Raw genomic sequence first — 25,849 nt, 5'->3', positions numbered from 1 at the left:
GGAAGAAAGACCAATGTAGAGCCGGAGATTGCGTTCAACTTTTTCAGTAAAAACTATTCTCTAGATTTTGACAAAACAATTACTAATCTTCACTATCTTCTATGCCTTTAAACATACATTGATCTCTGCTGTGAAAAGTGTTCAATTTCAGCTCTGCTCATGGTATGCTGATCTCTCTTTTACAATCTGTATTTCTATAAAATACATAAGGTTTTGGTACCGTCTAGGCTCAACAACAACCTCTTCTCCTTATATTCTCCTCTCCTAAGAAAAAAAGACGCAGAGGTATTTTGATATATATATAAGAGCTTCTGCTTTCAAGTAACTTCTAAGCCAGAGATCCTCTGCTCGGTGTCTGAATCAAAATAAGAACATCTTCTGATGTTACCACACACAGGTGTTTCCAGGAGTGCTCTTTTCACATTAGGAACATGTTCTGACTTGCCTGGCAATGGATTCCTTTTGGTTTATAAACCTTCACTGTTTGTTTTGGAAGTCAAGGTTGAGAGCCTGGTGCAGCCCTGTCCCGTGCAGCTGCATGGGAAGGGTCTGAGAGCAGGCCAGGAGCACGTGTCCATAGGAGGGGCACATCAGTGACGGGGACAGTGGAACAACACAGGTCATTACATTGAACAGATGATGCAAGTCCAGAAACCTGCTTCTCAACTGGCTGCAATGGGAATAAATGAAATAGCACTAGTGAGGCTTTTCAGAAGAAAGAATGTGAAATGGATTTAAAGATATAAGCAGCTACTTTTTTTCAGGGAAAAGAGGATGAGAGAAAGTAGTGTCCCAGGTGCACTTGGAGTGAAGGCTAAGACCATACAACTAATCATCTTTCTGATCAGAAATATGCCACAAGTAGCCTTTCAGGGTGATACAAAAGCTCTCTTGCTGGCCAGGGACCAAAAAGAAGATACATGGATCTTTCCTTTTGGAGAGAAGGCAAATCACCAGCCTGTAACTCAGGCTTTCTGTGTTAACTGTCCTGCCACATCATAGGCGTGGGAGTGGAAGCCCTCGATGACACTAACAAGACAACGACAGGTCAGTTCTTCCTTTTCCACTTTTCCTGGCCAGACCCAAAGTATCTTAGCAACAGTTTTTCCAAGCACATCACTGACAATTTTCCATATCCATGCCTAGTCTCTGTCCTGGAGGACCCTCTTCTGGGCTGCCTCCACAAGAGTTGTCTAGTCACCAGTACTAAACTTGACCTCTTCTCTAAAAGCCTTCTCTGAGTCCCTCCCCCACAAACTAGATATAATTTTTCCCAACTTTGGGTGAGGAGGCTCACTCCTAGCAGTTAAACTATAGATTTTGCTAAGGTCTATCTTATACGACACATCAGCCTTTTCACCTCGCCTAATACATCTTATAAGCTCTTTAACCCTTTTGCTTGCTTTATCCATTTCTTTATCTCTGTTTGCCTAGAACAGTAGTAAGTACGTACTGAATGGATACTTTATGAACGAACCAGCCCTGCCTGTACCTCAAACCAATATTCACTTAAAATCGATAAAACTTGATTAGGTACTTAATACGTACGAGGAGTTGAAGATTGTAAAGATGATCAAGAACCAACCCTGTTCTCCTAGGAATGTGCCACCCAAGGATGGAGCTAAGATGCGTACATACGCCGTGGCAAGCAGGCACAAATGTTCTCATAGGCACACCAAAATCTACAGTGTGGAAATAGAAGGGGAGAATCATTTCCATCTAGGGATGGGGGAAGTTCTGGGGAGGGTTCATGAGGAGAAGAAGAAAAATCATTTGTTGAACATCAGATTTCACTACACAGTTTGGAATCATCTCACTTAATTCACCATAACTCTCCAAGGTAGGTAAAATTTTAACCCCCATTCTATAGATGAGGAAATTGGGGCTCAGAGAAGTTAAATAATTTGGCTGAGGTCACATAGCTAGTATATAAACTCGCACTCACATTCCCAATGGCCTGGCTCCAAAGCTTGTGCTGATTTTCCTACACCAGATCTTCTGCTCCACAGGCAGATGAAACACAGTGATTCCTGAGCTCGGCCCTCAAGACTCCTAGAGGCCCATCTGGAGAGAGGGCAGGACAGTCCCGGAGCAGCGGACAGCCTAAGCAGAGGCCTGGACGTGGGACCGTTTAAACCGTATGGGGAAAGGCACATAACTGAGTCTAGTACGTGTAAGGGAGACACAGTGGAGATGTTTCGGAAGAGAAAGTTGATGGATGCTTCTCTACTTTCCCTGTAATAGGCTCAGCATATACAGTAAAGCATGCTTCTCACCTAAGTAAAAATATTAATAAAATATTGTAAGTAAAACATTTGGAATGTATTGGAAATTGCTGTTTCATAGCAATCATCTTGATCCTCAATTGTAAGCACCCTATCATGCAAACCATGCTGAGGGGAAGAATGAGCCTCTATGTCCTTTTCCTTCAGTCTCCTTTGTTTTTCTCTCTCTGTAAAGATACTATCTAGAGATTTAAATCATAAGATTAAAGACTAGAGAAACGAAATACTAATTTACTTAGATAAATGACAAACTTCTTATCATGCCAACCAACATTTAAGTATTTTCAAATGAGAATTTTAACATTATATAACTGGGCTGATTTAAATATTTTAATTAGTTTTAAAATATTTTAAGGTTAAAAATTGCAGGCTGGGTAAACGAGATATTATAGCCTAAAGTGATATAACACTACGTGTCAGAGACCAGTAAATGTGACTTCACCCGAGTAAGAGAAGAAAACAGGGCGGGGAGCGTGTACAGCCAAGTGCTTCATAAGTTAGCAGTAACTATCCAGAAACACTACACACTACTGCAGAGAACATCTTTCACCTGGGGTCGCAGCTCCACTAAGAGCTTAAATTGTAGGTTCTTCTAAGTTCTCAGAGCCTCCCGCTGCCCGGAAGGAGAGAGGCATTGGGTGAAGCAGGGGGTACAGAAGGGCTGAGATTTGGGGGGAGCCACTCCATACAGCAGACTTGCAAAAACCAGAGCAAGAAATCACTGTCTCAAAGCAAAGGCAGATGGCTCAGGTACACTTGTCTCCTGCGGGGCACCTGGCTCACTGAGCCCCTGGTGATGCTGATGCTGACCCAGATCCCAGGCACCTGCGTTACTCAGCTGTCGTGGTGGAAATCTGGTCTTCAGCTCAATGGGGCAACTGAAATCAGGGCTATAGAATGAAATGTTATCACCTTGTTTATGATGTCCTGAACATTATGTAAAGGGAGAGGTTTCGAAAGGATGCTCTAATCAATGTTCACTGCACAGAAAAAGATCATGCTTTTTAGAACCAGGAAGTCTTTCCACAAGGAAAAAAGTACACTGAAATCACTGTATTTACGAATATTTTGGTTTTCCCATATATTTTATTTTAATTTTTTATTTTCTGCAGTACGCGGGCTTCTCACTGTTGTGGCCTCTCCCGTTGCGGAGCACAGGCTCCGGATGCACAGGCTCAGCGGCCATGGCTCACGGGCCCAGCCGCTCCGCGGCATGTGGGATCTTCCCGGACCAGGGCACGAACCCGCGTCCCCTGCATCGGCAGGCGGACTCTCAACCACTGCGCCACCAGGGAAGCCCTCCCATATATTTTAAACATTAAATTTCTTTTTATTTTTCCTGGAGTCAAACTCTGATGGGTGGCAGTCCCTACCCTCCCTTCCTTCTCTCCCCCATCTCTCCTCACCTCCATCCCTCCTCAGCCCTCCCCCCTTTCCCCCAGTGCTCCTTTTCTTACTTCCCCACCCCCTCCTCCGCCTCGTTCTCCCTCATCTCCTCCCCCTCTGTCCTCCCCTTTACACCCTTTCTACCCAGCTACTTCCCTCTCTCTCTCCTCCTCTCTCTTTACTCCACCCCTCCTCTCCTCACTCCTCCTCCCCCTTCTCTCTTTTCCTCTCTCTTTCCTTAACCTAAAACATGTGAAAAGTAATTTTAGTCCATCCTGGTTTATCCTGAGTAATGCACGTCAGGCTGAAACTTTCCCTAAGGATCTAGGCCAGGAAAAAGAGTTTATGCAAAGTTGATTAAGACATGACTTTTGATGTCACGAATGACAAAAATGAACTTAAGCCACTATAACTGCAGAAGTGCACAAAAATGAACTTAAGCCACAGTAACTACACCTCAAAAGAGTTGGGTCTGATAACATCGCAGGTGAGAACATGGGACGGTAAAAGATAGGGGTGGAGGGAAGGGAAGGTGAGAAAGCTGCCCCTCCGATGCCTAGACCGAAGAGCAAGTCTGGCAGTCAGTCGTGGGAAATGTGCTGCTCCCCCAAGATTGGCTGCTTCCTAACTCCAAGGATTCTGGAATCAGCTACCAGGAGGACGCCCAGGCACTTGACAGCTTGCTTAATCTTGGTGTTTACCATAAGCCTGTCAAAAACAAGTGAGCAGGCAATTATGTACCAGCTGATTTTGGGTAGCCATCTTCAAAACCAGGCGCCCAGTTTTTTCAGCAGTGGAACCAAACCATGGGGAGGTTTCTCCATACACCAGTCTTAGATTTTTTTTTTTTTTTTGGCCCCGCTCCACAGCATGCAGCATCTTAGTTCCCTGACCAGGGATTGAACCCGTGGCCCCTGCAGGGGAGGGGCAGAGCCCTAACCACCAGACCTCCAGGGAATTCCCAGGTTTTTATTTTACCATGAGGGCCTGAATGTCAAATTGCCTAGGAAAAAGGAATCTGCAAGGATTTTGTGCCAGGGAAAAAAGCCATGGCCCTGGATTCTGACATTGAGAATTCTGTTCCGTTTCAGTTTTCTTCTCCAGGAATGGGAGAACTTGTAACAATATATTTTTTCTCCCTCTTTAGATAAAGAGGGTGTCTGGAAGTGAGCACACTGCTCATCAACCATCCAGCCAGCCAGGAAAGAAAGGAGAGCAGCCCAGGCAGTAGTCACAGATTTTAACTTCAGGTTTGTCAATTTCTGGCTACAGCCTCAGTGTTCTCACCTCATCTATGAAAGGGAGATAATATCTCCTACATCACAGGGCTGCTGTGAGGCCACAGAAGGTCTCCCTCATGAAATGCCTGGTACATAATAGGACCTCAATAAATGCTGGCCCTTCCGGCCCCCATGGAAACTTTGCTCCTCTTACCTAAGAAAGATTAGTGTTGATCACTCCCAAGTTAACATCTGGTATTCAGCTAAATATCAGTAAACTTTGTCCAAATACTTGTCATAAGACTTACCTGGTGAAAGCCCTGTTTTGAATTGGTAGGTATATTTTCACATCTCCTTTTTTCAGAAAAGCCCAAATAGTCTTTCAATTTGGCCAATTTCAGCTTGTGTGCAACAACACTTTCTTAATAGGCTAAACGAGATTCATTACTTTCACAAAGCAAATTGAAGCTGTAAATTAATAACTATATTAAGCTAATATTTACGGCATACTTACTATTTCCCAAGAACTGAGCTAAGCACTTCATAGGTATTTAAATATATTCATATCTCATTTAATCGTCACAATCCTATAAGACAGATACTATAATTATCCCCATTTTACAGATGAAGAAACTAAGGCTAAATAGCAATAACTTAACCCAGGTGACAGAGTAAAGGGCAGAGTTCAGTCACAGCCAGAGCAGAGAGGATGTCTGAGCTTAAAACGATGCATACTGCCTTCTCTTTTCAAACCAGTGCTTACTCACATCTTCATATCGTCCAGAAAGACTTCAAATATTCACATGACAGAATTTTAGAAATCTCCGCATGATCCAAATCCCCACAACTGTATTAGATTTTTCAAAAGCACCCCTTTTCATGATGCTGTATTTCAGAGAAGAATCTAAACTCATCACAATATTCCAAAAGGAAAGTGGAAATTTAATAAACTGCTTCCCTGAACTTCTCTCTGCCAGTCTTCCTTTAGCTATTTCTATGGGGTTTTTTTTTTCCTGCCTCCTGTTCGTCTTAAGTAACAAATATTTTATGATCAGCCCATAATTATATGAGTAGTCATACGGAAGAGACCGCCAGTGAATACCAGAGAGAGGAAAAAGACGTAGCAACGCTTCCAGCTCAAGTCACAAAAACTCCAAAGAAATATAAAACGAAACAAACCAATTCCACTGATGGCTTTCCTAAAGCTGTAGTGGCACAAGAACCGCCTCTCGCTGACAGCTGTTGCGGTGCAATCTGTGGTTTTCGAGAGTAAGAAGTGCGGAGAGCCCTGCCTCCCCGCGCTCGTCTGCCGCTGGGCAGTTTTTGAAGAAGGGAACAGAAAGTGAGTATTTCCAGTTCAGAGGGAATGGGCTCGCAGAGCCCGAGCTCCTTTAATGGCTGCTGGCAACTGGTTTATACACGGGAAAAACGAAATCTAAGAAGTCCGCACAGCAGTCCCTGCAGACGGCGAAGTGAACGCCCAGTGGTGGGCGGGGGCAGGCTGCTCGCCATCACAGGGTGGATGGTCCCTTGCCAGCTCACCTTCGTCGACACGTCCGGCCCGGGGCCAAGAAACTGGGCTGCTGGCAGTCCGAAAGCCGGCGTCACTCCCCGCCTCCCGCTCTCGGGGAGGATGCGCGGGGCGACGCACCGCACCTGTACCGCAAGGAACGACCTTGGCCCCAGAGCCCACAGCAGGTGATGCCGGGCCGGAGGACAGCCCCCGCGCAAAGTGCGCCCACCTGGCGTCGCCGTGCCGGCCGCTTGCCCCTCAGCCTGGCCCGAGCGCCCCTAGCGCATCGGGCTCGCTCCCGCAGCTGGAGCCACGCGCCCGCAGCCTCACCTCTCGCCGCCTCCTCCTCTTCCGTCGCCATCGCAGGAGCCACCCGGCCGACTCCGCAGCCCCCGGGCCGGCAGCATGGAGAGCCCCGGGCTCGCCCTGCGCCGGCCCAGGCGGCGGTCCCGGGGTGAGGGCGCGGGCACACGCGGGGCTCTGCCCGGTGCCGCGGCGGCCGCCACTGCAGCCCCCGGGCGCGCGGCCAGCGGAGTCCGCGGAACGTGCGGCGGGGATTCGCCCGCTCGCGGGGGTCTGGGCGCCGCCGGACCAGGGGCGGGAGAAAGGGATGGCGCGCAGGGCGGAGTCACGGCGGCCCCGCCCCGCCCCGCCGACCCCTGCGGCAGGAGGTAAAGTGCGTAGAGGCCCGCGACAAAGCCCCTTGAGGCTTTCTGGAAACCGGCCTCTTTAAAACAGGTTTCCCCGATCACTTACAGGTCTGTCGTCTGCCTATTCCGGAGGTTGGAGTTGTTTCCCTTGGGGGGAAAATGTAAAGGATGGATGCAAATCATTGCATGGCGGGGGTTACGGGGCCGGGGGCGTAGGGGTGCGTGGGAGGGGCTTCCGGGGGGAGCTGGAAGGGGGACTTCTCCGGCCCCTTCTCTTTTCTGCCGTGGAAGGGCTTAGCTGCAAAGACGAGGGTACGATGACAGAGAGGGGTCACCGAGGAAGCCCTTTGGGATACTGCAACAGTTGTTGTGAATCCAGAAGCAAGATCCTTTGCGGATCACTTGACAGCCCCTCATCATATGCCGAATACGCTGGTTCGCTCTACGCGCACGGGACCCTCGGGTTTTACTTGGTCACAGTTTGTCTAGTAGAGGTAGTGGAGAAAAGGAACGGCCGAGAAAACACCAAAGCTTTGCATCAACCAGGCTAAATTTATTAGTCTTCCTACCAGGACTCTTCATTACAGCGTAGAAACTAGCTGCTTTTTGTGTCCTGAGGGCTACTTAGGACCGAACCTGGCGGGGGCATTTGGACGCGTGTTCCCGACGGAAATAGGCAAGACCCGGAGAAACTGTTGCGCTTAAGGTGGGCACGGGGACTTCATCCTGCTGGGTGAAAGGAGAAGCTGCTCTCAGTAACACACAGCGAGACACATCCCTAATCAAAACCATTCTTGAAACATCCCAGCCCTAGCCTTGACTTGGAACTCTACCCCAAATGCACCAACACCAACGTATGTTGTCAGCTCATCAAGAAAAATTCCACACAGAGCCTAGCAGATACTCTTGCAATCTGGCCTAGGTTTCCCTGAACGCGTTCAAACCCTGGCTTTCCAGACAAGTGTACACTGTTCGGAGGTGGTTTTCCAAGATTGGGAGGCTAAGGGGACATTCTTAGACCCACACATGTTCAGTGCCACCTTAATGGTGAAGTGGAATTGCTAGGATCCTGGTTACAATGTACAATACAGGCTGTGTATACACTTTTGCTTACAAAGCATTTTTCCCTGTATCATCTCATGTGAGCCTCACAACAACCTTTGTGAGGTGGTTGAACACCTATAATTCTTGTCTTCTTGGTAGGCAAACAGAGGTTCAGAAATGAGTATTTTGGCCAGGATCACTCAGTAGATAGTAGAAGCCAGGTGGTAAAAGTCAGATCTCCTTAGTTCATAGTGGCATGATAAGCTTGCCGGTGAATCACTGCAGTCCTCATTTCTTAGAAATGTTGATTCACTTCCACCAAAAGCCTGAGAGCAAGAGAAAAGAATCTAGAACCTAAACATGATAGCAGGAAGTATAACACACAAGGGGAACAGACCCACCGGATTCCTTGGGGCAAATCATTCTTAGTTTAACGTGTGTTCCCCCAACTGTTGAAGTTTAAATTCTACTTTCTAGTTTTTCCTTATGCTCTGGAGCTTTACATTCTAAGGCATGATTTTTTTTTTTTTTCAAGAGTGGTCATACCTCCTAGGATAAGGCAGAAATAGACAGTCACACAATATCTTGACAGATGGATGGGAAATTCATCTTTCATTTCCAACTATTGGTCTTCTTACATTTTCTCCTCGGGCCAAATGTAAGAAAAGTGATTTGGAACATAACTTGTACAGTGCATGGTATAGTTTCTTCTGGGCAATGTGGTTTCCTTGACAAAAGCCCAGGAATAGGTTTGCTCTTTAGGAATTATTGCTAATCCTAGGAGGAACTTAAGTTTGTTCAGTAATTTGCTTCACTGCCAAGTACTCAGGCAAGAACAGGACTGGCATTAGGAACCACTGTCTCACACACTATAGATTCCTATTCTTGTCAGCCTCCTGCTGGGATTGTAACAATGTAACTTAGCTTGGGGTACCCTTTAAGTTCACTTAGATATTTGTTGGTCCAGGACAGACAACAAATCCACCTGCTTCAGAGCGTAGTTAAATTGAAGACACCAACTCCAGTGATGCATAAAAGAACTACCCATTAATGAGCTCCCAAGTGACTGAGGAAATAAATTATTAATATTTAAAACTACCCTTTCTTCCCCATCACTCTGCCACCCCTGGCATTTTATGGAGGGTGAATACTGGGGAAGATTCTTGGATTTGCCGAGCAGGTTGATGAGAGGGAGTGCAGTTAGGAGAAACAGGGGTGCCAAATGTGCTTAGAGGGATAGATGGGCCTCTAGTGGGCTTCTGGAATGGGAAAGATTGGCTTGGGCTTGGCCTGTGGAGGGGAGAAGCAGAGAAGGTAATTGCAGGAGGGTATGCTCATGAGAGAGAGGAAAAGAGGTGGTGGCAGCTGCCACAGGGAGGGAAATCTGAGAAAGATTTTTTAAAAGGGTATTTAGGGAGCTTCACTGTGTAATGCAAACTTTCTTAACATTATTTCCCTGTAAAATAACAACTTTAGCAAGAGATACATTCCTTTTCAATGCTTTTGGAGTTGATTTATGTTTTTATTAAAAGTGAAAACATTTTGAGGTTGGCCTTAGAGGGAAAGAAGGGCCGCCCACAAAATGCAGTTATTTATTAATTCATTTGTCCACAGATGCTTATAGAGCACGTACACCGTGCCAGGCATGAATCTAAGGGCTGACTGCTGAACGTCACCTACTGGGCATCCGTTACTTCATATAGATGTTCTCACAACAATCGATGAGGCAGGTATTATTTCATTTTAGAAAAGTCCAACCAGTGCCCTTTTTCCTTTAGCTCAGTAGTTCCCCAAGTTGGATTGAGACAGTACAGAAGTTCAAAACCACCCCAGAAACTCAGATTCAATAGGTCTGGGGTGAGACACACTCAATCCTTATTTCGAATTCGCACCCTAGTTGATTTTGAAATAGTTGCTCTGAGCACTTTACTTCAGGAAATATTGCTTCAACTTGTCAAAAATGAATTTTCTTAAGGCTAGGTTGTCGCAAGGGATAAATTGTGTGTGTATTTCTACAAAAGCCAGAGGACAGAAGTAGTAATAAACTAAACTTTCTAGAAAAATACAGGGAGAACAAAACTTAGGACAAGAGGGAATAGTTGTGCGTACATCTCTTTATATATGGATTTCCCCCTTAGAGATTATGTATTTGTGTATGTACGTGTCAAAAGCTAAACTAATTTTTACTTCTGCAGGTTTTGGACACTCTTACAGTAAGTATGGTGCCCCAGGTCCCCCTCAATCCTCCCCATATTGTACAGAACTGTACAGGAGGGTTCTTCAAGTTCTGCTCATGACTGTCTTACCCAAGAGGACAGGAAAGGCAAAGGACAATTTCCCTTTCCTGTTATGGATTTCTCCCTTTGACAGACTTAAAAGTCAGCCTGTGTTTAAGGGTTTGATAAGGAATGTAAGTTCAGAGATAACTTTGTAATGGTTAGCAGTCTCCTGAGAAATGTCTTTTTTTTTTTTGCGGTACACGGGCCTCTCACTGTTGTGGCCTCTCCCGTTGCGGACCACAGGCTCCGGACGCGCAGGCTCAGCGGCCATGGCTCACGGGCCCAGCCGCTCCACGGCACGTGGGATCTTCCCGGACCGGGGCATGAACCCGTGTCCCCTGCATCAGCAGGCAGACTCTCAACCACTGCGCCACCAGGGAAGCCCCTGAGAAATGCCTTGATTTCTATTCATCAAAGCCCAGATTCTCAAGTTAGACAAAGCAGTTGAACCAACAGTGATTAGGCCCACCCTTGGCTGGATCTTGAAGGGAAGTAAGTTGGTGAGGATCCCTAATACTGATACAACAGCTTTGGGGGAGATGGACCAATGAGATGAATAGCAGCTGGCAGGGATGGCAATAGCACCAAAAAGACCAAGCCCTGATCACTGGGCCAAACATCCATTGTTTGAATGATGTCCAGAGACCCACCCGTACTCCTGGTTCTCTGAAGGACAAGAAACCTGGGCTCCCAGTACCTGAGCCATGGTCTAGCACAGTGGTATTCAGTATTCCCATTTTAGATGGGTCAAGAAAGACGTTAATGGACCAGCCTTCGGTTTATACATAGGCAGTGGCAGAACCAGCAACAAAATCCAGATGCAGTGGCTTCAGGTAAGAACCATTGCTATAAACCTGTGTGGCACCCTTTTGAGTATCTTGGAGGTTAACTCCAATTTGGGTCTGGTATCCCGTACGTAGCCCTGTGCTTTAGGGTAGCCTCACTCTGGCACCAGGGATGTGAATCCTGATTAGTTTTAAATCAGTCACCAGGCCAGGTACTGTTGTAGGAGGGGATGGATGACATGATCATGGCCAACAAAATGTGTGTGTGTGTGTGGCGGGGGGGTACTTTGCTTAGAATGCTTCTGGAAAAGATTTTCTTTGCTCTTAAAAAGAGGATGAACAAGCAGTAGTTTCTCTTTTTAAAGACTTGTTGTGTGAGGATTTGATGCTTAGGCTCCCTGTGGCCATCTAGCCCCTCTAAGAAAACAAGACCAAGGACATCCAACACAATGAGGATGACAAAGTAGAAAAATGCAAAGAACTTATATTCTTTTTTTTTTTTTTTTGCGGTCCGCGGGCCTCTTACTGTTGTGGCCTCTCCCGTTGTGGAGCACAGGCTCCGGACGCGCAGGCTCAGCGGCCATGGCTCACGGGCCCAGCCGCTCCGCGGCATGTGGGATCTTCACAGACCGGGGCACGAACCCGCGTCCCCTGCATCGGCAGGCGGACTCTCAACCAGTGCGCCACCAGGGAAGCCCAGAACTTAAATTCTTGATGATATATTTGAGATCCTAAATTTACTCTGGAAGGTCCCTATATTGTGTCTCAGTTTTACACGATACTCATTTTCCTTATTGTTGAAACCACTTTTACTTTCATCTTCTGACACTTGCAGTCAAAAGCACCCAAAGTGACAACTCTGTCACTTGCTTCCCATGTGTTTTTCTGAGGTCTAGAAGCATACGAGGTAATTTGCAATGAAGCATGCTCTGTGATTTGGGAGCAGACTGGACTTGATTCAAGAGCAATTTATTACCTGTTTGGGTAAGTCACGCTCAGCTTCATGTTCATCACCTGTAAAATGATAGCAATTACTTTATTTCACAGATCAATAGAATAAGGTGAGAGCATTTTGTACACCAGTGTAAGTTCTTTTAATCAGAAGATGCTTTTGAAAGAAGGTAAATGTAGAGAGGAGTCCAAGTTTGCTCCAGCGTCCAAATTTTGACACTCAATGTTTTCACCGTTTTGTCTTAACAACAGCATTACTGAAATAATGTCAGTCAGGGAACAGTTGGGAGCACAACTAGGATGAACAGGATTCTGATTGGCTCCCTCTGAGCTCAGCAGAAAGAGTATCATGATCAATGATCAGTGTCTCCCATGGGACAGATGTGGTGGTACCTGGGTACCTGGGGCACTTACATCACTCGTTTCCATACTATTTTGAGGCATTTTCAATTTAATTTTGAGGCATTTTAGATTTCACTTCTGCCTGCCAATTGGTTTTGGCCTAGTGGGTGGGGTAGCTGTATATAAACCTGTACAACTATCTTAATTGTTTAAACACAATTGAAACTTAAAATATTTATTTTGTTCTTGATGTAATCTTTAAGTATAAAAGTTGGATACATTTACAAAATAGTCTTTCTTGAGTTTTGGATAACACCTATCTCAAAACTTGAAAATATAACCAAAAAACCTCACCAGCAGAAATATTATAAACATAGTTTTTATTTTTTTCTTACCTTCAAGGAAAAAGGCCTCATGCCACCAAAACATTTCTTTGAAACCCAGTAACTGAAGACAGAACTCGATAGCCTGGTGATTATTTTTCCAGACAACTGAATAATTTATATTGCTTTAAAAAAAATAACTAAGATCTATTTTTATTATTTCAGACCTTTTTAAAACAGCAATATCTCCCTCATTTTTTTCATAAAAATCTAAAATATCTCTAGTAGTCCTAAGTGTCTTGTACTTATATTTGTTCCAAGTGTTTGTTTCATTAAAAGTTTCCAGAAATAAGTGCACTTCTATAGAGAAAATAAAATTTAAATAAAGACAAGAGGAAATAATCATGGTTGTACCAAAACGGTTATTTTGAATGTTCTCAGTCTTAGCAATTCAAAGAGAGAGTGTGTTTGGTGGGCAGGGACCTCTCTACCGATTAAAAGCTCAATTCGTTTATTTGTAGATCATTGATAGATGGATAGCTGTTTCTCCTACCAGTAGATACTGATGGGTTGATTGTCTAAAGGTTTTCTACAATAAAGCACCAAGAATAAATGTACTTAAAAATGTTTTGAGATTTACAGATTTACACAAAGATAACGGGCGTTTAAAAAAACAGAAAAAGTATGTTATTATAGAAATAAATGAAATCCTATCTTGAGCCTTAGCAACCAAAGAAAGTTTTGAATATTCCACACTTGTTATTTTCCATTCAACTAATAGCTTATTAAATCATATATATATTCCATTCAGAAGAGGTTGACTTATAAGAAATTCCCTATTCTCAGATTGCACTACGCTTCAATAAATTTAAAGATTTAAAGCTATGTTAATAAGAAAAGCATAAAAGAAAAATAACATAACTTGCTTTAATACAAAGGTTTTTTTAATAAAAAAAGTCAAAGTCTACATTAAATCAGGAAATCAATAAATCTGAATTATACAAGCTTTCTATATACTTAGAAAAACCAAGAACACACAGTGTATAACAAAACTCTTTAATTCAAAATAGAGTCTAATTTAAAGAAAATGTCATTATGCTCAGTTGATTAGATAGGGTTTCGTCATTTAAATTAAGTGGTTCACCTGAAATATGGGAAGTATATAATAGAGAAAATTCAATCTCAAGGGTACTTCGCAAGTCGTCTAGCTAATTTACATCATGAGTCAAATTCTTAGCTTCCAAAGGGCAGATGCAGTCTTCAATTGCTTCTAGATAGGCACTTAAGAAATGCTTTTGATGAGGAGGAAACCCCAAAGATTATGAATCACTCTATTAACTCCAGGGAAAAATGAGACTCTAAACAAAGTAAATTTTCCCTAACTGCCCTTCCACTGCCAAGAAACCATAACTATTCCCAAGTTCTTCCTATTATTAAGAATGAAGGAGACGGAAACTAAAACGCTCTATTCTTATTCAATTAAAAGGTAAACTCAGCTCCTCTATATCAATCTCTCTCTCCAACTTGAATTTTTTTATACTACAAGAGTTACCATATTAGAGCCAGAGAACGTTGCAATTTTCCCATATCTTACCCATTCACTATCACACTAGCAAAACATCCTTTTTTAAAATGGGGGGGGTGTTTGAGAAAAATCTCATAAAACTAAACATAAGTTAAAGATTTTTTACAATTAGAGGCAGTTATAATTAGAAAAACCAGAGTTAGTCAAATTGAGATAACCCCAGGATTTTAATAGTTCTCTCTCCTAGATGAGAGATGATCCAAATAAGAAAAATGGAGGTGAACTATTAGATGAACACATAACAAGTATCAAACAAATACTAGGAAAGAGTGGGGTGAGGGAAAGGGAAAGGAAGGAAAGGGAGGGAAGGGAAGGAGTGGGGAGGAAGGGAAGGGGAGAACAGGGCAGGAAAAAAAACTAGAATGACCTTATTAAAACACTGTGGAGTTCCCCAGCAAGCAGCAACATTTATAAAGTCTTTTGTAGATTTGCATAATGATCCTATGCAATTCTTCCCCACTAAGAAGAACATCCGTACAAATAAATTATCATTTTAGATTCTGATCACAGATCATTTGTAATAGTGATAACTGTTGTATCTAAAAAAATTCCACCAGTTAACAGTTAAGACAAACATTAGGCCATTCTTTGATAAAGTATTACTTCTCCACTACTACTGATGAAACCAAAACCTCAGAGAGTCATTTTAAAATTAAAATGTTGAGCTAGAAAAGACTATTCCATTCTTAGGGAAATACCCAAAGAATTTGCTGCTGACATCATCACGCCTATTCTCTAATCACAACCCACCGGCCTTCATTTACTTCCTTAATTCCATTTACATTAGCCACAGTGATGTAGCTAAACATGAACAATATTGCCCTTGAATGAGCTGGCCTCTATCAAAGATCTGAAGACAGCATTCCCACAGGACAGTAAAATTCTCCTCAGTTGTGAACATCCACTCTGTTCAGGATCTTTGGTACATTTGGAGTATAAGAAAATAATGGCACAATAATACAAGTACTATCAAAGGAAAAATTTTCATCAAAAGAAAGAAAGGTTAACCAGCCATGATATGTAACAACTTTCTAGAAAACCAAAGTAAATAGCTCTTTGTTCTCTACAAGTCCATTTACATGATCAGAAGTCTGACGTTTAAAAAAATAGTTTAATAAAAATACACTAGTTCTCTACAAGCAGCCCTCATGGTCATTTCTTAAATTCAACTCACCATAATCAAATTAAAATAATGCCATGTCCTCTTGTTAAAAAAGAAGTCCTCTTGTCACAAGAAAAGCAACTTTACATTTTATATAATACAGTACATCTCCCTATGAGTATACAGACTACATATATAAAGGTCATCAGTATTTCTGAATGCAAAGTAAATATATTAGTGGAGTGCTTGAGTGAAGGTGTTAAAACTTCCTCCTTATTATAAACTTGTCACTCCCTACTGTGGAGTTTGTGCAATAACATGATGATAAATTCTATTTTTTAAATAACCAGTGTATTTCCTTTTTAAAATGTCTTAAAACCATTAGGGAATTTGTCTTCATATATATTCTATACATGTCCAAACCAATAGGGCAAGTGTTCTAATGGCTTTTATTGATTATCTAGACCCATAAGGTTTGCAGTAAAACAGCAATACTGCAGTGTTACCTACAGGTGAGCCTATGTTGCTTTAAATGACATATGTTGCTCCTGAATTGATTAGAGGTGTTACAGTACAAAGCCACAGCACACACAGGCAGAATGGACCTTAATACGCATGTAGGCAGTGCAGTTAGAAAGGGATGTACATTTCTTTTATTCCAGTACCTTCATATAATAAAGTTAACAAAAATAATAAAATATTAAAAAAAAAAAAAGCCAGCTGGCACTGCCAACCAATTCCTGTAGTAGTCTTAGAAATCCTAATCCTGTAGAATTTCCTCTTGTAGTCAGAAGCACCACCATCTTCGGGAGTATTTCAGTGTACTGTTATCTACGCCAAGCAAGCCTGGTGATGCAGCTACCTGAGTTCTCTGGGTTGTGAGCGAATGTGATCTTCATTCATAATTTCCCAGCTTTCATGTAGGTGGGGATAGAGCCACGCTGAGTCAACCCTTCAAACCTTTTATAGGTATAATTGAGAAAAACCCAGTCTTTGGATTTGTAGTCCGGTTCTGTGGTGTTTGGCACTAGGAAGATAGAAAAGTTAACGAAGAGCAAAGGAATTTCATTAATGAAAACGTCATCATCTTCAGAGACTTTTAATAGTGTTAATTGTGTTGTAGATTGTCCTACCTGGTTGTAAAATATCGGATTCAGGAAAGTCATCAAAATTTGATGTATCATCAATGCTTTTGATTTCTATAGGGATCGCTGCTGGCCTTTCCCTATAAAAAGGTATTGAGTAACCATGGTAAGTTTTCTTGAACTCAGTTTTCCAAAACATAATCCTGCCTGCAAATTCTGCATGCTGTTCTATAGATATTAGAAGAACCAAGGAAATTTATTATGGATTTGAAAATATCTGTAGTTAAGTGGATTTCATATATGAGTATAATTTTTTTATTAAAATATTATCATTTACTTGGAATTTTTATTTCTTTGTACCAAGACTTTCTCATGCTGTCTTTTTAAAGAGGAAAAATAAGAGTTAATGAAAGGGAAAGCAGAAAAGATTTTATTTAAAGAACTTTATCATTATATAAAGTACCCTAGATATTGTGGGGACTGGATCCTACCTAATTAATTCAGGAATAGAATTCTTCTAGTAGAGGATCCGTAAATCAAGTCATTTAGGAAAATAAGGGGCTCAAAGAGTGAAGGGACTACACATTTGTGATGAAATCTGAATCCAAACACTTCTCAGTCATATAAATGTTAAGGGAATCAGGGACATTAGGTTAAAAAAAATACTAAGTCATGAAAATGCCTTCTTACCATGCTAAAAATAGTTAAAAGAATTTATCAATTTTTATTGCTTCTATTTTTTTACAAGTACTTATTGGATCTATTAGGTGATAAGTTTACAGAATTATGTAAGAGCATGTATATATTTTCCCCAGAATTATTCTAACCTATTTATACTTAATGTACTAACTTAATAAATTTACATTAGTTTAGTGTAAAGAAGCATAGACCCTGGTGCCCTGAGATCTAATCTCTTGTCATTACTTAGCAGGATGACCTTAGGTACCGTGACTGTTCCCTAATATAAAACCAGGAGACCGGACTGGTAGTCTCTAAGCATCCTTCCAACTGTAACAGGGGGGAATCATAGTCCTGCTCAATGAGGTGTTGTATAGACAGTATAATACAGTGTAGCAAGTAAGAGTCAGGACTCTAGAATCAAACTGCCTGGGTCTAGTTCTAGTTAGCAGTTCTAGCTAGATCATTCACCAGCTGAGGCACTGCAGGCAAATTACTTCTCTGTGACAGGTTTATTATGAGGATAAGATGAGAAATGCATCTAAAGCACTTAGAACAGTGCTGGACATACAATAAATGATCCCCCCAAATTGGCTATAATCAGGTAGAGTGCCTAGCATATCATAGAAGCTCCAGTGACGATCTCCAGTGAAGGGACACATAGACTGTCTTGAAGGTGAAAAGGGGCTGGCTAGGCAGGGCAAGGGCAGGGAGGGGCAGGGAGGTGAAGAGCATTTTCGTCAGAATGAAGAGCAAATGACAAAACCCTGGGGGTGGGAGAAGTGGGAAAGACCATACAAGATGCAGCTTGTACAGATGAAGCAAGAGCCACATCCTACGATCCTGAAAAGCAGTTAAGGATCCTTAGTTTTATTCTAAGTGCAAAGAGAAGGAAGAAAACGGCACGATCAGACTTGTTTCTAAACTGTTGCTGTCTGAGGAATAGACCAGAGCCACTGCAGGTGGTTTGGCCACAGACTGAATAAAGGCCAATGCTCACAACGAACAACCGTAAGCAAATTCTTAAAAGTTACTTGCATTATTTAACTTTCCCCACAATGTTCAAAAGAGGGACTGTATATTCTTACAAATTAATGAAGGAGACACAGTATGGTATATTAATTAGAGGACAAAAATGAGGGGTTATAGAGTCAAATGTAATTATATCTTTGTTGTGCGAACAGTCTCCGTCATGCAACTCTGAATATCAAAATCTAAACAGGGGCACAATATGTGCTTTTTCCTTAAAGTGGACATTAGATAAAATGAGTCATTTAGCTATAGCCACTATAGTCTCACTCATTTAGATAATCCAGAGAACACTGATTTATCACATTATCACAGTGCTACTTCTTGTATTTAATCTAGCAGAATCAAAGAAAAATTAATCACCAAATCTAGTAGAAAAGTTTTTACTCAGACCTCTCCCACTCAAAGCCTATAAACATACCTGATGTGCCCCCAATCTACACCTTCAAAAAAAGGATGACTTTTTATTTCTTCTACTCCACTATTCCCAATTCTATTTTCAGAATCAATACAAAACCTGGAAAACGGAGACAGAGAAATTATCCTATGCAGATTACATCTAAAGTAGTCTATTTGCATGATTTCAAACATTTCATCTTTTTTTCTGTTTACTGAAGTTAACTCTATTGTGGGAGATGTGGGAAAAAAATAGAAATCATCTATAATTGCACTACTCAGACATAACTACTATAAACACTGAAGCTATTTCCCTCTAGTCTTTTAATATAATTTAAAAAATATTGTGTTAATAAGTAGTTACCATTTTAGGACTGTTTTTTTCACTTAGAACATTTCTCAAAGTCATTAAATATTTTTCTATAACTTCATTTTCTAAAATTTACACATGGAAACACTACAATTTATTTAGCCAGTTCACTATTGTTGAACATTTAGAAGGTTTTCAATTTTTCATTACTAAAAACAATATCAAGATAACATACTGTACCTAAATCTTTACACACATCTCATTATCTGCATATGCGAAATTCCTAGAAGTAGCATTGCTGGGTCAAAGGTCATAGACAGTTGAAGATTTTGTATAATATGCTGCCAACTGGCTGTTCCCATGGGTTGCCCAATTTATATTCCTTCCAGCCATTTACAACAGAGCCTAAACACTTCATCTTAGTTGAGAAACAGAATGGAATCTTGTGCTTAGAAAAGGTTTCATATAGAGACTTTTGTGATATAAACTGCTACTAAGAATTTATTTTCCCTTTCTCTTTAGGGAATAGGGATAAGGTCATTGTATTTTTTTTTTTTTTTTTTTTTTTTTGCGGTACGCGGGCCTCTCACTGTTGTGGCCTCTCCCGTTGCGGAGCACAGGCTCCGGACGCTCAGGTTCAGCGGCCATGGCTCACGGGCCCAGCCGCTCCGTGGCATGTGGGATCTTCCCACACCGGGGCACGAACCCGTGTCCCCTGCATCGGCAGGCGGACTCTCAACCACTGCGCCACCAGGGAAGCCCAGGTCATTGTATTTTAACAGGAGTGACCTTTGAAATAATACAAGGCCTCTTCCCTCTTCTTAACTCTGACTTTTTTTCCTGCATAATTCCTTTTAAGAGTCTTCATTTTTAAAAAACACCTTTTCTTTACTGATGCCTTTGACTGTATAGATCAGTGATAGTCTTTTTCCTCCCACAAAGCTGAAACAGGCAATTTAGTCTTTTAGGTCCCTGTGAAGTTTTAAGATACCACAAACTCTTCTAGGGATTTAACTACTAACCTAAGAATTAAGTCCTTGGCTTTTTCAGATATAGGCACCTCTGGAGGAAATACCAGAGTTTCTTTCCAGTTCATCACTTTCCTATATGTTTCTTGAGGTGTTTCAGAGCAGAAAGGTGGATATCCTACGTATCAGAGAAAACAAGTTTCATGAGCTTTTGTGATCAAATATGCTACACCTATTATATGCGTGTCACAGAAAACAAAATAGCCCTGGGTGCTCTGCTTAACGATAAAAAATACCACCATTCAGCCATTTATAATAAAATTGCTAATAAAGTCAATAAAATAAAGGATTTAAAGCATTGCCCCTCTTTTACCTAAAAGGCCATGCAGACACAATTTTGATACACGGGCGTTCCAGTTAAATGCCCCCTTCCTGACAGAAGATCCCTGGAGAGCTCACTGATATTTATCAGTGTGTATTTAACATTGGCGGATGTCAGAAATCAGTTTAAAGAGTTCAGATGTTTCAGCCCATAATATCTACAATATGTTCATCAGTGGCACTCAAGGAAATTTATATGGTATGTACATAAATGAATGATAAAACATACCTATTAGCATTTCATACATAATTACTCCCAAAGACCACCAGTCACACAATTTGTTGTACCCAGTCTGCATGAACACTTCTGGAGCAATGTAATCTGGTGTCCCCACTGTGGAATATGCCTGCAAAGGAACAGCTTGTCAAATCAGTGTTCTCAATATATATTTTTTTAAAGATCCAAGTATGGCTCACTACTGGAAAAACCAATATATACAGAAGTTAATTTTTCATTTAATACTTGTTTTGCGTGTTTATCATGTATAAGGCTTGGTGATAGGCACTGAGTCAGATAATTTGTTATTTAAGACATGATTTCTGTCCCCCAAAGAGCTCAACAACGTTATTTATGTATTTAGCCCTAAATCCATTCCAAAAAGAATAAAAAGCTTGTGCCCAGTAAGCCTGGCTTCCCCACTCACTAGTAATGTGCTCTCAGGCAAGTTATTCAACCTTTCTGAGCCTCAGCTTCTGCTCACATAAAATTGGAGTAATAATACCTGCCCTAACAGAGTGGATACGAGGATGAAACAAGCAAAGGAATGTGTTTGTAAATTACAGCCTACTATAAAAACGTCACGTATGTTCATTATAAACTCATTTCCAGGGCACTGCTTATCCATTAGAAAGCAATGCAGTTTATGATTGGCATAGAGTGGGCAGGGGATACAGGTTCTAAAAGAATTTTCTGCCCCAAATACCAAGAGTCCCCTCTGTTTCTTCACTGGGAAACACTGATGTAAGTCATGATGGTCACAAGAATAATAAAACCTACACATGTGTAATCAGTGTGAATATTCTGTAATCAGGGGGTACAGAATTCCCACCATAGCCTTAGGCAGTATTCATTTTTCCCTTTAAAAGTAGGAAATACTACAATTCTTTTCTCAATTGTAAAATCTGATCTAAAAGTGACACATTTAAAAGTAGAAGGAAGATTTTGTCATTAATGCATAGCTCAAAACATTTTTAAAAACTTATAAAAACACCAAAATGTTTTACAAGCACAAAAAGTTTACTTGGGCTAATGAGAGAGTGAGGTCATTTTATTTGCTTTGAGAGGGTATCAGACTCTTGCCTTTCAGTCTATTTACCTTCCTGAGGGACTGCTGAATGAGTTTCTCTTCATCACTTGGTTGAATTTAACAAATATTTACAGAGTGTTGATATGTACCAGGCCATTGTACAAGAAGTTAGGAAATTAAAGTCAAAAGGCACATTCCTAACCTTGACAATGTTCATGGACCTAGTTAAGAGGATAAAGGGAAAGAGGAAAAGGGGCAAATGATTCTAATACTTGCTGAGTAATGGAGGAGGAATCCTGTGGGGTTAAAAATAGACAGTGTCGTTCCACATTAAAGCAGTCACTAAGTTTATCTGCAGTAAAGTCTGCTTTCCAATTTTATTTTATCTATTTTATTGTAACACTGTTAACATGCCAAACTTTCTGTTTACTTTCTCTATGAAGTTCTTAGAAGCACACAATAACCTTACTTATGCTGATTGACATCTGTTGCATCAGGACAGGTAGGGAAAATGGAAACATGAAAATCATACGGCATTTACTACAATTTACACTCATCTCGGTGAGTTTTATAGAGAATGCCAGTACTCGTAAACAGACAGATTAACTAATTATAGATATGCTTGGTAAAATATTCTGAAGTGAAATCATAAAGTAAAAATCAGCATTTTCCTTTACAGGCAGGGAAATGTTACAGAGAAACTAAGAAAACTCTATGATCCCGGAACAAGCTCTATCATTGCTATGAAGTAAGAACTAATCATTGTGAAGCTCCAAATTACCAAGCAAATACCAAGTGAGATTTTAGGACCAGGGCACAAACTTCTGCCTTCAACTCACCAGTTGTCTCCTGTTCTTCTTCCATGTTTCTGCTTTCCTCTTTGAGTTCATGTTCTGGAATGCTGATTTCAACAAGACAGAATTGTAATTACGAGGGAAAAACTCTTACCAGAAAACAAATTCACACATATCCATTGAAAATACGTTGGTTTAAGGGGTGAGGAGAAGGAGAGAAGCTTCAGTTCTCAACAGTCCTGCATTAAACCAGCTGTACTACTTTAACCCCCCAAAATCAAACTTACAGAAGTCACTTGGTGGGTTGTGTGTAAGATTTCTGTAGAATTCAGTCCTATGAGCCTTCTTTAATCCCGTGCACAAACCAAAATCAGATAATTTTACGTGACCCTGAGGATAAAAAGAAGAAAGACAAAACCTAGTAAAATCAATAGGTTTTATTAACTTAGAGACAAAAGCCTCATTAAAAACTCTTCTAAATGGGCTTCCCTGGTGGCGCAGTGGTTGAGAGTCCACCTGCCGATGCAGGGGGCACGGGTTCGTGCCCCGGTCCGGGAAGATCCCACATGCCACGGAGGGGCTGGGCCCGTGAGCCATGGTCGCTGAGCCTGCGCGTCCGGAGCCTGTGCTCCGCAACAGGAGAGGCCACAACAGTGAGAGGCCCGCGTACCGCAAAAAAAAAAAAACCCAAAAAACCCCACAAACTCTTCTAAATGCAATCATAAAAATTCTTAGCTTAGAATTCATACAGGTGAAACGTAAAATTATCAATATTTGATGATGATTATTTTAAGGAGTGGAAAATGGAAGATGATCAAAAGACAGCCAGTTTCCCCTTGATGTCATTTCACTTCACAGCTCTCTCCTACCATATCAGTCTATGAAATAATGTAGGTTAGCAATAATATAAATTGCAGTTGCCCATTTCCAATCACAAAATCACCTCTATTACTTCATAAAATAACCAGCAACCTAATAATTCACTTTATTCACATGCCTTGGCATCCAATAAGAGGTTGTCTGGTTTAATGTCCCGATGGATGAAACCCAACTGGTGGATCGCATCTATTGCCAGAACAGTCTCTGAAATGTAGAACTGTGTTTCCTCTTCCGTCAAAGTATCTTTCTTCATTAGCAATGTCATCATGTCACCTAATTAAATGAGAATAAGTACCATGTGTTAGAAATGCCTCAAAAAGGGGAATGCCTTATAAAAGATTTCTTTGTAATATACAACATATGCCTAATTTTTGCACTTTATGATCTACCCAGTGTACCTCCTACCATCTCTAGGGCCCAATAAAAAAAGTGTCACTGCATAAGGAAAAGTTTCATGACATTTAATGGTTTTAAGGTAGAAAGTATGTGAAATCAAATCAGAGCAGAGGTGATAAAGAAGTAATATCTACCACTCAACATCCAGAATAAGTGGCTGAGGAAAATATGTCAAAATGTGAGAATGAATCAGTGTAAGCACACCTGGAAGTGGGATATATTCTTTCAAATTCAGGTTTCAAAAACACTCAGTACTCTCTGGGCCAACAAAAATAGGTCATCATCCCACCAAGAGGGTCACTTCTAGACATTTTTTTGTTTTCAAGAAATCTTGCTCTTTTACAAGGGGCAAAGAATAAACACTGGTGAATTTACAACTCAGAATTGACAATTGTTGATATTTTTTCATGATGCTTCAAGTCTTAAAAAAAAAAAATACCATGCAGGCTCTTTGTCCTCCATTCCCATTCTAGTCCCCTTTCCCTTTTTGCTGAGTAGCCATTATCATGGATTTGGTTTGGTGTGCATTCTTCCAGCTTATTTTTGAAGTATGTTTTCATATACATATATATTAATCTATGAATTTACCGTCTTTTGTATGTTTTTAAAAATTACATAAGTAATATCAACTGTACATAATTCCACAGCTTGCCTTATTATTCTACTTTGTTTCTGAGATCCTACTATTGAAATAGAGCTCCTGACTTTTCACTACTGTAAAACATTTCATCACACAATTATGCCACATTTTATTTATCGATTCTTCTACTGATGGACATTAACCTTGTGTCTAGTTTTTCACTATTATGACACTGCTGCAATGAGCATCCTTTTACAGGCCTCTTGCGCACGTGCATTTTCAACTTTACTGGTATCTCTGAACTGCTCTCTGTAAGGGTCAGAGATTCCTTCGCACAGGTGAGAGGCCCATTTCCCACAGCCCCATCAGACTTTCAGTGTTTTTACTAATCAGATGAGTGTGAAATGGAATCTCATTCTTGTTTTAATTTGCATTTCCCTGAATATGGGTGAAGTTGAACATTTTCCTATCTATTTGTGGACTAACCAGAGTTTTCTTGTGTACACTGCCTACCATTTGCCCACTGGGTTGTTTGTCTTCTTCTTTAGTGACTTGTTCTTAACTCCAGACTTGTAAAGATCTAAATAATTATATACAGTAAACACAGAATGATAATATTCAAAATGTGCCAACTTTATCATTTCTTCAAAATAATCTGATTTGTGGTCCAAATTAGCATTATTGTGGGAGGAACTATTAGAAAATCATGACTGACTGTGTAAAACCTCAGAGCTAGGGATAAAAAAGTAAATCTAATAAAAAAATTGTAATTACATATAACAATGTGCTTGTGTCAGTCTGTCATTGCTATTGTTTGCTTTTACCTCCAGGGAGAAATTCCATGATTAGATAAAGGTTCCTCTTATCTTGAAAACTGTAAAACATCTTCACCACCCAGGCACCATCTGCTTCTACTAAAATATCTCTTTCTGCTCGGATATGGGCCACCTGGAAGAATGTATTTTGAAAAAATAATTGTAACACATTACATATTTTCCAAGCTTACTTCTTAACAATTATCATATTCTCAGTAAATTTGGAGAAGCTCAGGAAATAGTTTATTTTAGCTGATATCTTTAGGCCTGAAAACGTGGGATCACAAGGGGAAGCTGAGGCCTTTGAAGTAGAAAAATGATTAGTCTAAAATTTTTCTAACCAGAATCTCCACCTAGCCAAGGATCTTGGCTTTGTCATGTAAATTTAGGGTCTGACTTAGAAGTTAAAAGTAGTAAGCAATGCCCTATAGATGGATATGACAAAGTGTGGGTCCCTAGCAAACTATTTTTAACTCTTACTAGTCCAAAAAAGGGACTGACTTGGTCTTTAACCATTAGGTTGTTTTTTTAAGAAGGAGAAACATTTATAATAATTTTATATCATTTTGTTATAATGGACTTTTATAATATTTATAAACATCTACAGCAAATTATTATATAACTTTTTGGGATTTTGCTACTTCCTTTTGTCAGACACATAATTACTAGAGCTACTATTATATGAACAATAGACTGAAAAATTTTATAAACTGAGTGATTTGTGGGGTTGGTATAATCAACTTTCAGATGCTTTTCCACTGATATAGTTATACATTCTTTCTTCAAAGATTAATTAACGATAGGATTTGATCTTATGCGTTTGCTA

General features: G+C 40.8%; 1 protein-coding gene across 1 annotated transcript in view; it reads right to left on the bottom strand.

The window, feature by feature from the left end:
- Positions 1–13,624: 13,624 nt before the first annotated feature.
- STK38L (serine/threonine kinase 38 like) overlaps positions 13,625–25,849 on the bottom strand; it is an 80,004-nt gene continuing 67,779 nt past the window's right edge. The window contains exons 6-14 of the mRNA XM_029205366.1: positions 25,033–25,156; positions 23,351–23,505; positions 22,641–22,743; positions 22,399–22,460; positions 20,542–20,659; positions 19,986–20,109; positions 18,679–18,774; positions 16,599–16,690; positions 13,625–16,492 (exon numbers count right to left, since the gene is read on the bottom strand). Coding sequence (XP_029061199.1) covers positions 16,365–16,492; positions 16,599–16,690; positions 18,679–18,774; positions 19,986–20,109; positions 20,542–20,659; positions 22,399–22,460; positions 22,641–22,743; positions 23,351–23,505; positions 25,033–25,156 — 1,002 coding nt within the window. The 3' untranslated portion in view covers positions 13,625–16,364. The remainder of the gene's footprint in view (positions 16,493–16,598; positions 16,691–18,678; positions 18,775–19,985; positions 20,110–20,541; positions 20,660–22,398; positions 22,461–22,640; positions 22,744–23,350; positions 23,506–25,032; positions 25,157–25,849) is intronic.

The sequence above is a fragment of the Monodon monoceros genome, unplaced genomic scaffold (genome assembly GCF_005190385.1).
Source record: "Monodon monoceros isolate NGI ecotype Baffin Bay Population unplaced genomic scaffold, NGI_Narwhal_1 Super_Scaffold_6, whole genome shotgun sequence".
Taxonomy (NCBI): Eukaryota; Metazoa; Chordata; class Mammalia; order Artiodactyla; family Monodontidae; genus Monodon; species Monodon monoceros.
The sequence above is the reverse complement of the archived record's forward strand: the minus strand, read 5'-3'. Positions and strand labels throughout refer to the sequence as shown.